This window comes from Etheostoma spectabile, chromosome 23 (genome assembly GCF_008692095.1).
Source record: "Etheostoma spectabile isolate EspeVRDwgs_2016 chromosome 23, UIUC_Espe_1.0, whole genome shotgun sequence".
NCBI classification, from domain to species: Eukaryota; Metazoa; Chordata; class Actinopteri; order Perciformes; family Percidae; genus Etheostoma; species Etheostoma spectabile.
In genome coordinates, this window is record NC_045755.1 from 19,200,587 (window position 1) to 19,218,390 (window position 17,804).

At 38.7% G+C, this 17,804-nt stretch overlaps 1 protein-coding gene across 3 annotated transcripts in view; it reads left to right on the plus strand.

The window, feature by feature from the left end:
• Positions 1 to 17,804, plus strand: part of usp6nl (USP6 N-terminal like) — a 107,803-nt gene that overhangs the window by 80,275 nt on the left and 9,724 nt on the right. For all 3 annotated transcript variants that reach the window (XM_032505243.1, XM_032505241.1, XM_032505242.1), the window contains 4 exons: positions 6,565 to 6,672; positions 8,911 to 9,020; positions 10,788 to 10,836; positions 11,578 to 11,698. In XM_032505243.1, coding sequence (XP_032361134.1) covers positions 6,565 to 6,672; positions 8,911 to 9,020; positions 10,788 to 10,836; positions 11,578 to 11,698 — 388 coding nt within the window. The remainder of the gene's footprint in view (positions 1 to 6,564; positions 6,673 to 8,910; positions 9,021 to 10,787; positions 10,837 to 11,577; positions 11,699 to 17,804) is intronic.

Genomic DNA, 17,804 nt, shown 5'->3' on the forward strand with positions numbered 1-17,804 from the left:
GTTCTGTTGTGACAATAAAACTAATTATTACCATATTATTTTAGTGAGAACTCACAAATATAACTACAAATAACTAATGTTAGGGAAATCTGTATATGTTTTGTAACGCGTTTCTGGATTAAAAAAAATATATATATATATATCATCTGATATATCTGCATATCGGATTTTTAAATAACCGTATTGTATTTGTATTTTTTCTTCCTGATCCCAGAATGCATGTGTGGCGTAGCCAGACCTTACTCCACAGCGCTGTGGAGATAGGTCTGGCAATGCGAGAATACTAACATAATAATGAAGTAATACCTCTGATAGCGATGCTGCCGAGGTAGAGTAGTCCAGTCAACTCTATTTATATATCACATTTAACACAACATAAGTCAAAGCGCTTTACTACCAAGCAGGGCTTGACATTAACACCCCCCAACCCGCCAAATGCAGGCCGATTTCGGCAATGGCGGAACAGAGGCCCTCTATCTTGCCACTTTGGCGGTTGGCATGCTTTTATAATAAACCACTGGTGGCTGGAGTACTTTGCCCCCACTGTGCCCCTCGTCCGACACAGGAACACCGCTTGGATTTTGTGCAGTGGCAGCCTACGGCTGGAGTACGTTGGCGAGTATGGCATTTCGGATAAGCAAGCCGTGGCAATTCCTTAAAATATCCCCCAGAGCTCCGTTCATCGCGCGAATAAGGTATAGGTTTGTAGAAGAAGTACAGAGAAGAGCGTGCGGACGTTTGGTCTGCGCACTCCGCTTCTCGTCACCAAGCGTGTGTGCCAGCTGCCCCCTGACGAGCAAGAACAATCAATTTCAACTACTTTCTACTAGTCTTTTACCCCACCCTCACCCCCACCACTACCTAGCCTTTGCAATAAGAAGCTACTCTTTTTATGTCTGTGTCTTATTCGGTTGCATGTTTTCGTACAAAAGGAGCTTTACACACTTCCTCAGAGCTGACTGTTTGATGACGGCAGTGTTATATGAAGTCTTTATTCGGGTGTTTACAGTGCTCATTTACATTTAAAAGGGTTGTTGATCTGGTTCTTCAAGTTAAATGTAGCATACCGTAGTCAACTTTATTCAAATCAAGCCAAATACAATGTAATTATCCACAAAATAGCAGCTAGTGAAAATGCTGAGTGGCTAGTAGCTTTTGGAAAACCACTAGCCACCGTGACTGGTGAGCAAAACAAGTTCATGTGAAGCCCTGCAACCATGGCAGATGGTTTGAAATCTGCCTTGATAGACAACATTACATACAATAGATGAAGAGTACATAACAAACGACAATACAAAATGTCAAAAAAAACAACTCACATGAAGACACCAAAGGCAAGTAGAGAAGAAGGAGGTTAGGAGAGGGAATTAAATCAGCAATAGATTAAAAAGCAGAATAGGGAAATAAAAGATGAGTCAAGTGGTGAAAAGAAGCTAAAAGCCAGTGAAAAGGTGAGTCTTTTTTACATTAGATTTAAAATGTACAATCATAGAACAAGCCTTAATGTGGAATGGGAGGCTGTTCCAAAGCCTCAAAGAGAGGAGTGTCTGCCTCCCACATGGAGCATTAAAGGGGGGGGGGGTGGTAGGAATACGTTATGGCTGCCTTCATTAGTGTCTTTTTTTAGGTGCAGGTTGTGTTGTGGTGTTGCCTGGAGCGCTTCGCCATGTCCTTCATTTGTACGTTTGCTTTCAGCAGGGATTTAGCGTGTGGGTTTGTGGGCTTTGAAATGTGAAACACACTCCCGGCTGGCACTGACACTCATCTACAGCATCGCTTCCTCTTTGATTTTAACAGCAGTGGAGTATTTAGTCCTTCCCTCTCCATCACATCACTCTTCTTCTTTAAAGCTTAAGGGATCCCCCCCCCCCCACCTCCTCTATGTCAGCGTGTTTTCGGCTCTGGGTCACGCTCGACAAGTCTCTTATTTTGTTTCCTCACTTGGCTGGCTGCTGGGGACATTTAGCCCGCGGTAGGATAGAAGAAGAGAGCTGAGCAGATGTAAAGCAGCCTCCGCCTCGCGCCACACTCCATGAATTTGGCTCGAGGATGTCGCGTTTAGCATAACAGCGATAATATTGTGGCGCCAATGAGGTGAACCCAGTGAGTGAGACTGAAGCTGTGTGCCAGTGCCCGTCCTTCATGTAAGAGGCACAGCAGCAGGAAGTGGGTTCTAGTGCTGCTGGAGGAGCTGCGCTGCAGTGGCTGCTTTTCGGTCTCTTCTTTTAATTTGCGGTTATTATTCTGATTGGTTCTGCCTGTTTTTTTTTTTTGCCTGTTTAAAGAAATATTTCCCTCGCCACTATGACACCAAATGCTTGCTCTTGGGGGGAATGGTTGGGTCTTTGTAAATTATAGATAACTCGTGTTATGATTTTACACAATAAACCTTCTCTAAGGAGATGGGCTTTACAGGGTTGGAAAGACCCGCCTGGTCCAATATCACTCAGTCCCACTTTCTTCTTCTTCTTTATTCTGGAATCTGGTCTCCTTTACTATTCTTGCCCATTCTCTTCATTTAATTTTCTTGTGGCTGCTGCTGCTTTTCGGTTTCTTCTTTTAATTTGCGGTTATTATTCTGATTGGTTCCGCCTGCGTTTTTTTTGCTTGTTTAAAGAAATATTTTCCTCGCCACTATGACACCAAATGCTTGCTCTTGGGGGGAATGGTTGGGTCTTTGTAAAATTATAGATAACTCGTGTTATGATTTGACACAATAAATACCATTGAATTGAATTTTCTGCCCTATGAAGGCAAAATGCAATAGCTGCATATTTCAGCAAAAATGAGTTATAACCTGTATTCTGTATTAAAACCTGACATCTGTTTTAGCTTACAGCAGCATATAGCAATGCCCATGCAAGCCATGAAAACCAAATATATCTGCAGTGAGCCAATATTGGTTGATATAGATTTGTAACTTAATCACAAAATATCAGCATGCAAAGTGATGTTGCTTGGTTTTTTTGTCGAGGTTTGCTGAATGCTAGGAACCTATCGGACCTGTGACGACTTCTAGTCAGCAGGGTTCTTGTGGTGCTGGGGGGGTAACGTGGTGGTGCAGCATCTCCCTGGGGTGTGCACACAGATGCCTCCACAGGAGCTGCTTCATACTCACTCTAATTTGCTTCACTGTATGTAACGCTTTTCAAAATAAGGGTCTTATTGTTATTTAAAGCGTGACTCTTGCCAAAATACAACCTAGGGTCTTTTTGTGGGTCTGTTGGACAGGGTCTGTTCTGGTCTGGGTCAGTTAGATAAGGTCTGTTTCAGTCTGGGTCAGTTGGACCTGGTCTGTTCCAGTCTGGGTCAGTTGGAAAGGGTCTGTTCTAGTCTGGGTCGGTTGGACCTGGTCTGTTCCAGTCTGGGTCAGTTGGAAAGGGTCTGTTCTAGTCTGGGTTGGTTGGACCTGGTCTGTTCCAGTCTGGGTCAGTTGGACCTGGTCTGTTCCAGTCTGGGTCGGTTGGATAGGGTCTGTTCCAGTTCGGGTCTGTTGGATAGGGTCTATTCCAGTTCGGGTCTGTTGGATAGGGTCTATTCCAGTTCGGGTCTGTTGGATAGGGTCTGTTCCAGTCTGGGTCGGTTGGACCTGGTCTGTTCCAGTATGTAGTTCAAATCTGTAAAAACAAGGAGTATGTACACAGTAAATGCAGAGAAAGTCTAGAACTGTACCGATCCACACAAGTGTAAATGTTGACACACGTAAGTGTACACACACATACACACACACATACACTCTCTCTCTCTCTTGCTCTCTCTCTCTCTCTCGAAGGATGATTAGTCTTAACAGATGTTCTCTTTGACTCACTCATCTGCCTAATTACAGAGGCTGTTGCACTTAAAACCAAGAAGTGACTCCCAAGTGTTGTGATAGGAGGTTGATGGAGTGTAGGTTCTGGATTCTCTGCACGCACACACACAAGCGCACACACACACACACACATACACGCACGCACGCACTCACACACACACACACACACACACACACACACACACACACACAAACACACACACACACACAACCCCAACAAATTCATTCATCAATCATTCATTCATCATTTCACATTTCGTCTGCCTTTTCATAAGGAAACCACACGCATACATCATGTGCATCACATGCAGGCGAGTTCACAGACAACAGCTGACTTATTACTCTTCAATAACCCTCTGATCATAACCTCACACATCTCTGGAAATCAGTTTACATAGTGTGTTTCTTTTCTTTTTTCAAGAAACAACAAAATTCAATTTATATATATATATATATATATATATATATATATATACTGTGTATATATAATGTAAAAATTTAAATCCCGCCTTAAATAAAATTGGCTAGTACTTTTGCCTTGGTTGGTTGGATTGGTTAGGGTTAGGCATGAGGAGTTAGTTTGGTTTGGGTAAGAATACCAAGTTAAGCCAATCAGAGGCAGAATAAGCCAAGCCATGCCTTCGCCATCCTAGGAAATGAAATACATTCTACAAGACACACCTTTGGTTAGGTTTAGCAAAAGATGACAGTTTAGGTTAAAATAAGTATTTGGATTCAGGAAGGAGGGAGGGGGGGGGAGATATCTTGAAGCGGGTGTGTCATGTAGCCTGTGATAATGTGCAATGGCAATGGTAGACATAAAAATGGCCCCCGATCTGACCATCCCACAATGTTGACTTGAACAGGAATGTCTGTTTTACTCCCATTTGGGGGGGAGAAGAGGTGGGCAGTAGCAGTCCGAGGCACGGACAATGGTGGTCGGTTCAAGTCCCCCGTACGGAGTGTGGTTCGGTAGCTGTAGAGATTCCCTTGAGCAAGGCACCATACCCCAACAACTGCTCAGGGTGCTGGTCCAGCTGGCAGCCCACTCACTCTGAGCATGTGTGTGTATTTCAGGCCTGTGTGTAGTGATTACCAACAAACAGAGTGTAAATTGTAATTTCCCCACTGGGGATCATAAACAGTATAAATTATAAATTATTCTATTTCTGCGGTTTGAATCCATGTAGACGCTCGTAGTTCATGATTACAACTCTTTCATGTGTTTGTTTTAGGATATGGAGAGTTAATGAATATATATATATATATATATATATATATATATATATATATATATATATTATAATATGGTTGGATAGTAAATGCAAGTGTCTTAAATGTATTTTATGCGGATATGAGACCCTTGAAAAGTATAAATGGGGCCTTACAGATGCATGAATCTTCTGCACGTCCTCTAACTTCTAACAGATGTAGGAGCCTGTTTTATCTCAGAAATGTCTTGTGAATAACTCTTCAACCACAGAACTGACTTTGCACTAACCCTTGCCAGCCGGGACCTACTTCTATCCTCAGGATATTTGGTGAATACAGCCCTCTAATAGAGGGACTGTCCTTTTCTTTCAGTCAGTCACCTGTGCAGCACATTTAAAGTCCCAGCACCTCCCATACCTGCTGTATAACCGTTCCGGCTGGTTAAGTTTTAATAGCTGTAGACGGAGAATTCCCTGCTCCGATTAGCTTTGCTGTTCCAGCAGTTTGGGTTTTAAGACTTCATCTTCCCCGCCCCGGAGTCCGGAATGATTTTCCATCTCTTTGTGCGCACTGAATTACTTTGGACTGTTCTGCATGCATAGCAGTCCCTCTAACTCCCTCTCTCTTTCTCTCTCTGCCCACAATCTCTCCTGGAGCTTGTCCAGCCACATGCTCGCGTTCACCTTCCAAAGCCCTCTGCTTTAGCTCAGGGAGAGTGCCAAGTGGATCCGTGCATACGCTGTTTGCATCTCTGACATCTTGCTTGATGGGTTTCTCTCTGAATATTTTTTTTAACAACTGGCAGTCTCCAATTGCCTCCCGGTGGTCTGCAGCACCAACCTTTTGAACCTTTTCCTGTCTTTTTGTACACTGTAATCACATATTTATTCTCTATCAGTTAAAAACGTCTTTTAGAATAATTGACAGCCCGGATCATCGGAGCCAAATTCTATGGATCAAATGATTTGAAAACAAGGTTGTAAATCTTTACATTCACTTTTTTGTCCTGCACCAGAAACTACGCAGATGTGCACAACATTGTCTTTTTTGAACTTGTCATGGAATTGTGAAAAATTCATCAAAAATGTCATCTTGATATTGCTTTTTTTTTAGAGCAAACCCATATCCCAGATTACCTTCGCCAAGGAGGTGTTTTTCGGTTTGGTTCGTCGGTCGGAGGTGAAGCTTTGGGAAACTTTTCTGCTTGGCAAACAATCAATGTACAAAAAATACACTGCTACAAACTATATTAAATGTCAACAGAAAATGTATTTTTGTCAGGAAGGAAAGGACCATTCAAACACTGTCTCACCAGTATTTAATCTATAATTAAAGGCCTGAACATTCACACACATCTACACTGTGCAGCATCAGGGGAAACTGGGGGGTTCAGTGTCTTGCCCAAGGATACTTTGACATGGGACTGCGGGGCCAGGGATCGAACCCCCTGTTCTCAGCTCTGGTCTACATGTGGAGGGGTTTTCTTCTTCTCTTTGAAGGCCTTCCTAACAAGGCACCGCCTGCTCTTTTTTTTCCTCCAGCTGGCCAGGAGGGTCTATAAGGGAATCCCCCTGCAGCTCCGAGGGCAAGTATGGGGTCTGCTGCTCGACATACCCAAAATAAAGGAGGAGAAGAAAGACTACTACGAGGTACGCAGCACACACTCAACCCTCCTCCTGGTCAGATTGGACCGGTGTTTATAAGGTTTCTGTATCAGAAAATGTGGGTTTGTTTCAACCACATGGTCAAAAAAATATAACGTGGATGGTTCCATAAAATAAATGATCAGTTTACTTCCATTGAATTTGGGTGTTTTACTCAATTTTATATCATTTGGGGGGGCGGGAGGGGTAATATAAATGAACATTGAAAAAATGGACAAAATTATTTAAAAAAAAAGTGTGAATAAAAGAAAAAAAACTTCTATAAAGTGCCTTAAAAATAAATAAAAAAGACAAATACGTTGGGAAAAGTAAAAAAAAAAGTGTCAATCTTAGATTAGATTTTGACCCAGAAAAACAAATCCTTGTGTTGTCTTGTCAACGAGAAGACGACCCGAGGGTCCTGGTCTCCCACACCCGGTTTATGAAACCAGCCTTGGTTGCAGCACTCGCCTCATAAAGATTACCAAGCGAGCACCTCGGCTTTATTTGATTCCACTGAGCCGCAGCGGGCACGACGCAGGCTCAGAGGCTTATTTGTGTTTGTGTGAATCAGCACGCTGTCTGATCAGAGACAAACTTTGGATCTCATTAGAAAGTTCAGCCGGCCGGATCAATACCATCGCTGCCTTTAGGTTCTGTGTGAGAGGATTGGGATTATGAGCCGAGGGCGCAGACAGTAAACCAATCAAACACGCTGGGAACTATGAACTGTAAAAGAAAAGGTTTCTGTCGATCATAATCCAGTTGATCTTTTGCGTGATATTGAATTCAATGTGGTTGACGCAAAGACATCAAATATACAATAAAGACTGCTAATGTACGTATCTTTTCAAACCTTTCACCTCAAATTAACATCATACGAGCATAAGGGAAGATGTAACATTTGAGTAAAATAAAACTGGATCCCCCTTTAACCACTTGAGATAAATGCTAAGCAATGCAGAATACTGGATTTAGTGTTTTTCTAAACTATTGACGGAAAAGTGTTCACACTATGAAAATATTGTTTTTACAGTGGTGTCCAAAAAACAGCGGCCGATTTTGCATTAAAGCAATATTTGCGATATTTTGACACACTTTTTGTTCTGATCTTTGCACTTAATGTTCATTTTGCACTTCCAAATAAAATGAAAAATAATACTCTCATTTGTCGAGTATTTAATTCACACAGCATACCCAAATAGGCTTTACCATGTGGTTATTTCACATAGACTATTTATATTAATATATCCTAAACATACAATATGTCGTGATATATATTGTTTTAAAGATATTTAAAAGGTTGTAGTCAGACCTACAGTATGTCGAGACAGAAGATTTTGGCCCAGCCAAAGCATGTGTGTGTATTTCAGACCTGTGTGTAGGGATTTCCAACAAAAACAGAGTGTGCATTTTAATTTCCCCACTGGGGATCCATAAACAGTATATTAATAAACATTATAATTAGATACAGTTTGGCAAAAACTTGGCTTCACCATTGAAATTCTTCCAGACTTGTTTTTTCAGACTAATATTTGGTGTAAAAGCTTTTTGCAAGGCTGTGAATGTGAATGTTAGTTATATTTGTATAACTGTCTTTAACTTGCAGACTCATATTTGTATTTTCAAGAAATGTTTCATCTCTTAAAAAAAGTATTGATTGTAATCAACCCGATGTTTAAGGAGTCTCCTTGGAGTGCAGGTGTCAAACTCGAGGCCCGCGGGCCGAATCCGGCCGCCTTGCAAATTTTGATCCGGCCCGCAGATCAATTTAGGCTCACAATCAATTTTGGACCGCATAGTGTGCATCAAACCAAAAAGACTGATATTAGAAGCAGAATTTGGCAGATTTCTGACTTTTTCTTTGAGTCAGAAATTCCCCCCAGAACCAGAGACTTTGCATATTCAGGCTGGGAAACAGGTTGCTGTGCGTCGGCTGTGTGGTAGCCTACTTCAAAAAAATGTAATTATTGTTTTGCTTGATTTGCTTGATGGCTCAGGATTTTTTTAGGGTTTTATGTCGACTAAACTGTTGATGAGAAAACTACACTGTATGGGACATCAAATATTTGACTTTTTGGATTAAATAAGAGCGTGTCGCTAAACGACACGTCTGGCCCTTGATGTGATTCTCATTTTCCGGTGTGGCCCTTGGTGAAATTAAGTCTGACACCCCTGCCTCGGAGTCTCTTCCCTCTGATACTGACCTTGGTTTTTAAGTGTGTGTTTTCTGGTCGTCTACAGAAACTAAAAGCCCGAGCCAGAGGAGTGTCCCCCGACATCCGTCAGATTGACTTGGATGTGAACCGCACCTACAGGGACCACATCATGTTCATGAATCGCTACGATGTCAAGTGGGTGTCTCCAGAATTTACTGCTGCATTAACATCCACCCTTTACTCTCCCATAGCAATAACTAGAGCGACATTACCGCCTGTGGAAACTATATTAAAGCCTGAGTCAGGTGGGGGAGATGGCGCGTTGGATATGACACATGGCTTTGGTGTGGGAGATCTGGGTTCAGTTCCCACGGCGATACATCAACCAATGTGTCCCTGAGCAAAACACTTTACCCCTAGTTGCTCCAGAGGCGTGCAACCTCTGATATATATCAGTTGTAAGTCGCTCTCAATAAAAGTGTCAGCTAATGTAATGACTGATCCAAAATGTGTACTGTTGACCACACTTCCTGTTGTTTACACAGCCGTTTATTGGCAATTGTACAGTTCGCAAAATAAAACCAAATACAGAACATTTCCTACATGGAAACATATTTACTCCCAAGGTAAGGAAATACTACATCAATTAACAATACTAGTTAACGTGGAGGAAATATTACATCAATTAACAATACTAGTTAACGTGGAGGAAATATTACATCAATTAACAATACTAGTTAACGTGGAGGAAATATTACATCAATTAACAATACTAGTTAACGTGGAGGAAATATTACATCAATTAACAATACTAGTTAAGGTGGACCCTTCAAAATGAAAGATGCCACTAAATTGATTTTGGATTTTACAAAAAATGTATGCTAATTTAGCACAACAACATACATACTACTACAGTAGAAATATATGGAACAATGTCAGAATATTGCAATACAGCTGATTGGTTTTAAAACACCTCTATAAATATTAAAATAGATCTAGCATCTCAGTCTGCAAGTTTATTTTACCCATGTAAATTCTATTTTTCTACAGTATCTATTCTATTTTATACAGTATCTGTCGGGAAAACTAAAAGACACATAAAAAAATACATATATACAGTATATAGACCCATGTATACATGTGTACATGTCTTTCATTCATCTAACAGATAAATGAATCTGCAGCAGGATTGATCACATGGCAACAATTCAGTCCTTATTCTATTTTTTTGAGAAACATACTGTATATGCAAGATCATTTAACCTGGATGTTGAAAGATGAAGAAAAGAAAACTTTACAGCACAGAATATGCTATAAAAGTAGAAAAGTATAGAGCAGAAACGCAGCAGGAGTTGGCACTTAGCAGCAAAAATAAACTGGTTTAAATGCATTTTCACACGTTAATTAACAGGTGAGCTGTCAGACTAGAGCAAGATGTGTTTTATGCTTTAATGAACTGCATAGAGAAGGTATAAATAATTCAAATGACGCCGAGTAATTAAACTGTAAGTTTGCACTAACTGATTCCTAAAGCCCCAAAGGTTTCCACATATGAAAGTGAGACGGCTCATGTCCCCTTTCTCTGTTTGGACTTCTGCTTTGTTACATAGGTTTGACAACAGCCTCTGGTAAATATATAAGCAACCAGCCTCAGCTCTCATGTACTCCATATTCTAATAAAATAATAACACCATTGAAATGTTTTAAAGCTTCTGCTGGGAAATTAGGAAGCATACTTAACATACTGCGGCACACGCTTCATTCTCATGTGAGAGCAGACGGAGGGTATCACGCATCACGTTGTTGATTTCACACCTGACGTGCAGCTTTCGGTCGCACACGTGTGATTTAGCTGGAGGTTAAAGATGTGTGTGTGTGTGTGTGTGTGCCGTCAGAATACAGAAGCAACACTATGCATGCCGACGATCTGGACTCTAAACTCTGTGTGGTTTGTGTTTTCAGGCAGCAGGCTCTCTTCCACGTCCTCACAGCCTACTCCATGTACAACACCGTGAGTCATTCACACGCTCAGTTTCTGTGCTTTTACTATCAGTACGTACAGTATGTCGGAGTCTTTTTGAAGTACTGGATTTTCCAAGATGTTACTTTAGGTTTTGGATCCATTTTTGTAAGTAATATTTAGCAAAAAGGACACAAATATTTCCCACTAAGCGCTGAACTCAGAGGTTGAAAGAAAATGGAATAAGACAAAAGGGGTGTGACGATTTTTTTTATAGACAATTCTTTTCCCTAGAATCAGTTTTATTTGACTACTGATTCACCTAAACAGTTTCTGTTTATATGGTGCTAATGACAGCAACTACATCATATCTGTTTCCAGGTAAACAGAGCGAATGCAGAAAAGGCAGAAAATCCGTGTTATGTTGCTTTTGAGTAAATGAATAAATATCAGACTGACCGACAGACATAGATTCTTCTTAGAAAAGAATTTACTTATTAGAACTGTCTCATGATTTATTGTCTCTAGAAGGGTTTTATTCAACTTTTGTTTGTTGTTAAAGAAGGAATAGAAAACCGCAATTCTCAATATTCTATCGAATCGCAATACCCAGAATTAGCACCTGTGTATCGTGAAAGAATCGAATGGCCCTATAAAAACAATAGGTGGAAACTTTACAGAAGAGAGAATAAATGCTTGTTTTGTAATAGATAATGCCTTAAGAACTCAGTGTTAGGCCCACCATGGACACAATCTTTGTGTGTGTGTGTGCGTGTGTGTGTGTGTGTGTAGGAGGTGGGCTACTGCCAGGGCATGAGCCAGATTACAGCTCTGCTGCTGATATACATGAATGAAGAGGACGCCTTCTGGGCTCTGGTCAAACTACTGTCTGGGCAGAAGCACGCCATGCACGGTAACGCATTTCACTCCATCCAAACACTTAGGTTATCTCTGGCAGCGTATTCTCCTTTGACTATTGTCCAGTTAATGCATTGCATTCTGGATCTGTGTCAGGCATGACATTGACTTGTTAATGTACAAAAATGCCTATATATACACTCACCGGCCACTTTATTAGGTACCCCATGCTAGTAACGGGTTGGAACCCTTTTGCCTTCAGAACTGCCTCAATTCTCCGTGGATAGATTCAACAGGTGCTGGAAGCATTCCCAGGGAGTTTGGTCCATATTGACATGATGGCATCACACAGTTGCCGCAGATTGTCGGCTGCAATCCATGATGCGAATCTCCCGTTCCACCACATCCCAAGTGCTCTCTTGGATGAGATCTGGGACTGTGGAGGCCATTGTGTACAGCCAAACTCATTGTCATGTTCAAGAAACCAGTCTGTGATGATTCCAGCTTTATGCATGGCGCATATCCTGCTGAAAGTAGCCATCAGAAGTTGGGTACATTATGGTCATAAGGGATGGACATGGTCAGCAACAATACTCAGGTAGGCTGTGGCGTTGCAACGCATGCTCAATTGGTACCAAGGGGCCCAAAGAGTGCCAAGAAAATATTCCCCACACCATGACACCACACACCAGCGTGAACCGTTGATACAAGGCAGGATGGATCCATGCTTTCATGTTGTAGACGCCAAATTCTGACCCTCCATCCGACTGTCGCAGCAGAAATCGAGACTCATCAGACCAGGCAACGTTTTCAATCTTCTATTGTCCAATTTCGATGAGCTCGTGCAAATTGTGTCTCAGTTTTGTCTTAGCTGAAGGAGTGGCACCCGATGTGGTCTTCTGCTGCGTTAGCCCATCTGCCTCAAAGTTCGACGTACTGTGCGTTCAGAGATGCTCTTCTGCCCACCTGGTTGTAAGGGTGGTTTTAGAGTCACTGTTGCCCTTCTACCAGCTCGAACCAGTCTGGCCATTCTCCTCTGACCTCTGGCATCAACAAGGCATTTCCGCCCACAGAACTGCCGCTCACTGGTGTTTTTCTTTTTCGGACCATTCTCTGTAAACCTTAGAGATGGTTGTGCGTGAAAATCCCAGTAGATTAGCAGTTTCTGAAATACTCAGACCAGCCCTTCTGGCACAACAATCATGCCACGTTCAAAGTCACTCAAATCCCCTTTCTTCCCCATACTGATGCTCGGTTTGAACTGCAGGAGATTCTCTGGACATGTTCCATGCCTAAATGCACTGAGTTGCCGCCATGGATTGGTGCTTAGAAATAAGTGTTAACGAGCAGTTGGACAGGTGTACCTATAAAGTGGCCGGTGAGTGTATATGCTACAACTGACTTCAAATTCATGTACATCAAAATGTTTACCGACTTTGTCTCAACTCACCGAACTAGTTTAGCAGTGGATGAGATAACCTCACCGGGACGTCTATTAGTTTAGTAGCTGCTGTAGTAACACACACCCCCCCCCCCCCCCCCCCCCCCCCTCTTAATCTTCCTCAGCAGATTGATCGCTTGAGGATCAGTATGACTTTTTCAACATCCTATACTATGACTTCTTTTGGACTTACTATACTATGACTTTTTCAACATACTATACTATGACTTTTTCAACATACTATACTATGACTTTTTTATGACGTTTTTGGACATGCTATACTATGACTTTTTTCGACATGGTATACTATGACTTTTTTCGACATGGTATACTATGACTTTTTCGACATGCTATACTATGACTTTTTTCAACATACTATACTATGACTTTTTTATCACTTTTTTGGACATGCTATACAATGACTTTTTCGACATGCTATACTATGACTTTTTTCGACATGCTATACTATGACTTTTTTTGACATGCTATACTATGACTTTTTTTGACATGCTATACTATGACTTTTTTATGACTTTTTTTGGACATGCTATACTATGACTTTTTTATCACTTTTTTGGACATGGTATACTATGACTTTTTTGGACATGCTATACTATGACTTTTTTCGACATGGTATACTATGACTTTTTCGACATGCTACACTGACTTTTTTCGACATGGTATACTATGACTTTTCCGACATGCTATACTATGACTTTTTCGACATGCTATATTATGACTTCTTTATGACGTTTTTCGACATGCTATACTATGACTTTTCCGACATGCTATACTATGACTTTTCCGACATGCTATACTATGACTTTTTCGACATGCTATACTATGACTTTTTTCAACATACTATACTATGACTTTTTCGACATGCTATATTATGACTTCTTTATGACGTTTTTCGACATGCTATACTATGGCTTTTTTCAACATGCTATACTATGACTTTTTTATCACTTTTTTGGACATGCTATACAATGACTTTTTCGACATGCTATACTATGACTTTTTTCGACATGGTATACTACAACTTTTTTCAACATGCTATACTATGACTTTTTTTGACATGCTATACTATGACTTTTTTATCACTTTTTTCGACATGGTATTACTATGACTTTATCACTTTTTTCGAAGGTACTTTTTTCGACATGCTACATGACTTTTTCGACATGTATACTATGACTTTTCCGACATGTATAATATGACTTTTTCGACATGCTATATATGACTTTTTTTAACAACTATACTATGACTTTTCAAACATGCTATACTATGACTTTTTATCACTTTTTTGGACATGTATACTATGACTTTTTTCGACATGCATACTATGACTTTTTTATCACTTTTTTGGACATGCATACTATGACTTTTTATCACTTTTTTCGAATGCATACTATGACTTTTTATCACTTTTTTCGCATGCTATACTATGACTTTTTTCGACATGCTATACTATGACTTTTCCGACTGCTATGACTTTCGAAATGCATACTATGATTTCGACATGCTATACTATGACTTTTTCGACATGCTATACTATGACTTCTTTATGACGTTTTTCGACATGGTATACTATGACTTTTTTCAACATGCTATACTATGACTTTTTTATCACTTTTTCGACATGCTATACTATGACTTTTTCGACATGCTATACTATGACTTTTTTCAACATACTATACTATGACTTTTTTCAAAATACTATACTATGACTTTTTCGACATGCTATATTATGACTTTATGACGTTTTTCGACATGGTATACTATGACTTTTTTCAACATGCTATACTATGACTTTTTTATGACTTTTTTGACATGCTATACTATGACTTTTTTCGACATGCTATACTATGACTTTTTTATGACTTTTTCAACATGCTATACTATGACTTTTTTATGACTTTTTCAAAACGCTATACTATGACTTTTTCATAATTTTTTTTCGACATGCTATACTATGACTTTTTCATGACTTTTTCGACATGCTATACTATGACTTTTTTCGACATGCTATACTATGACTTTTTTATGACTTTTTCAACATGCTATACTATGACTTTTTTATGACTTTTTCAAAACGCTATACTATGACTTTTTCATAATTTTTTTTAAACATGCTATACTATGACTTTTTCATGACTTTTTTCGACATACTATGACTTTTTCAACATGCTATACTATGACTTTTTCATAACTTTTTTCGACATGCTATACTATGACTTTTTTGACTTTTTCGACATGCTATACTATGACTTTTTCATAACTTTTTTCGACATGGTATACTATGACTTTTTTCGACATGCTATACAATGACTTTTTCGACATGCTATACTATGACTTTTTTCGACATGCTATACTATAACTTTTTCGACATGCTATACTATGACTTTTTCATAACTTTTTTCGACATGCTATACTATGACTTTTTTATGACTTTTTCGACATGCTATACTATGACTTTTTTCGACATGCTATACTAGACTTTTTCGACATGTATACTATGGTTTTTCGACATGCTATACTATGACTTTTTCGACATGCTATACTATGACTTTTCATAACTTTTTTCAACATGCTATACTATGACTTTTTCGACAGCTATCTATGACTTTTTTCGACATGCTACTATTGACTTTCTGTGTTTTTCAACATGATACTATGACTTTTTTATGACTATCGACATGATATATGACTTTTTTAGACTTTTTTTAACATCTATCATACTTTTTTATCACTTTTTCGACATGATATACTGACTTTTCTAACTTTTTTGACCGCTATCTATGACTTTTCATGACTTTTTTCGACATACTATGACTTTTCGACATGCTTACTATGACTTTTTCATAACTTTTTTCGACATGCTCTATATGACTTTTTGACTTTTTCGACAGATCATCTATGACTTTTCATAACTTTTTTCGACATGTATACTATGACTTTTTTCGAATGCTATACAATGACTTTTTCGACTGCTATATACTATGACTTTTTTCGACATGCTATACTGACTTTTTCGACATGCTATACATGACTTTTTTCGACATGCATACTAGACTTATATCTATCTTTATAACTTTTTCGACAGCTATACATGACTTTTTTATGACTTTTTCGACATGCATACTAGACTTTTTTGACAGCTATACTATGACTTTTTCATAACTTTTTCAACATGCATACTATGAATTTTTTATCACTTTTTTCAACATGCTATACTAGACTTTTTTCGAATGCTATACTATGACTTTTCAGACTTTTTCGACATGCTATACTATGACGTTTTTTGACATACTATACTATGACTTTTTTCAACATGCTATACTATGACTTTTTATGACTTTTTCCGACATGCTATATTATGACTTTTTATGACTTTTTTCAACATGCTATACTATGACTTTTTCATAACTTTTTTCGACATGCTATACTATGACTTTTTTATGACTTTTTCGACATGCTACTCTGACTTTTTGACATATACTATGATTTTTCATAACTTTTTCAAATGTATACTATGATTTTTATCCCTTTTTTCAACATGCTATACAATTTTTTCATGACTTTTTTCGACATGCTATACTATGACTTTTCATGATTTTTTCGACATGCTATACTATGACGTTTTGACATACTATACTATGACTTTTTAACATGCTATTACTATGACTTTTTTTATGATTTTCCAACATGTATATTATGACTTTTTTATGACTTTTTCAACATGCTATACTATGACTTTTTATCACTTTTCGACATGCTATACTATGATTTTTCGACATGCTATACTATGACTTTTCAAACTTTTTCGACATGCTATACTATGATTTTTATGACTTTTTCGACATGCTATACTATGACTTTTTCGACATGCTAACTTGACTTTTTCCGACATGCTATACTATGACTTTTTTGACATGCCATACTCTGACTTTTTTATCACTTTTTTCAACATGCTATACAATTTTTTCCTGACTTTTTTCGACATGCTATACTATGACTTTTTCATGACTTTTTTCGACATGCTATACTATGACGTTTTTTGACATACTATACTATGACTTTTTTCAACATGCCATACTATGACTTTTTTATGACTTTTTCCGACATGCTATATTATGACTTTTTTCTGACTTTTTTTCAACATGCTATACTATGACTTTTTTATCACTTTTTCGACATGCTATACTATGACTTTTTCGACATGCTAACTATGACTTTTTTCAACATACTATATGACTTTTTCAACATACTATACTATGACTTTTCGACATGCTATATATGACTTTATGAGTTTTTCGACTGGTAACTATGACTTTTTATGACTTTTTTGACATGCTATATATGACTTTTTTCGACATGCTATACTATGACTTTTTATGACTTTTCGACATGCTATACTATGTTTTTCATAACTTTTTTCGACATGCTATACTATGATTTTTTTGTGACTTTTTCAAACGCTATACTATGACTTTTTCATAACTTTTTTAACATGCTATACTATGATTTCTATTTTTTCTCATGACTTTTAACTGTAGACTAGATTTTTCATACTTTTTGAACTGCTAACATGACTTTTTCGACATGCTATACTATGACTTTTTCGACATGATACTATGACTTTTTCGACATGCTATACTATGACTTTTTCAACATGCTACTATGACCTTTTTCATAACTTTTTTCGACATGCTCATGA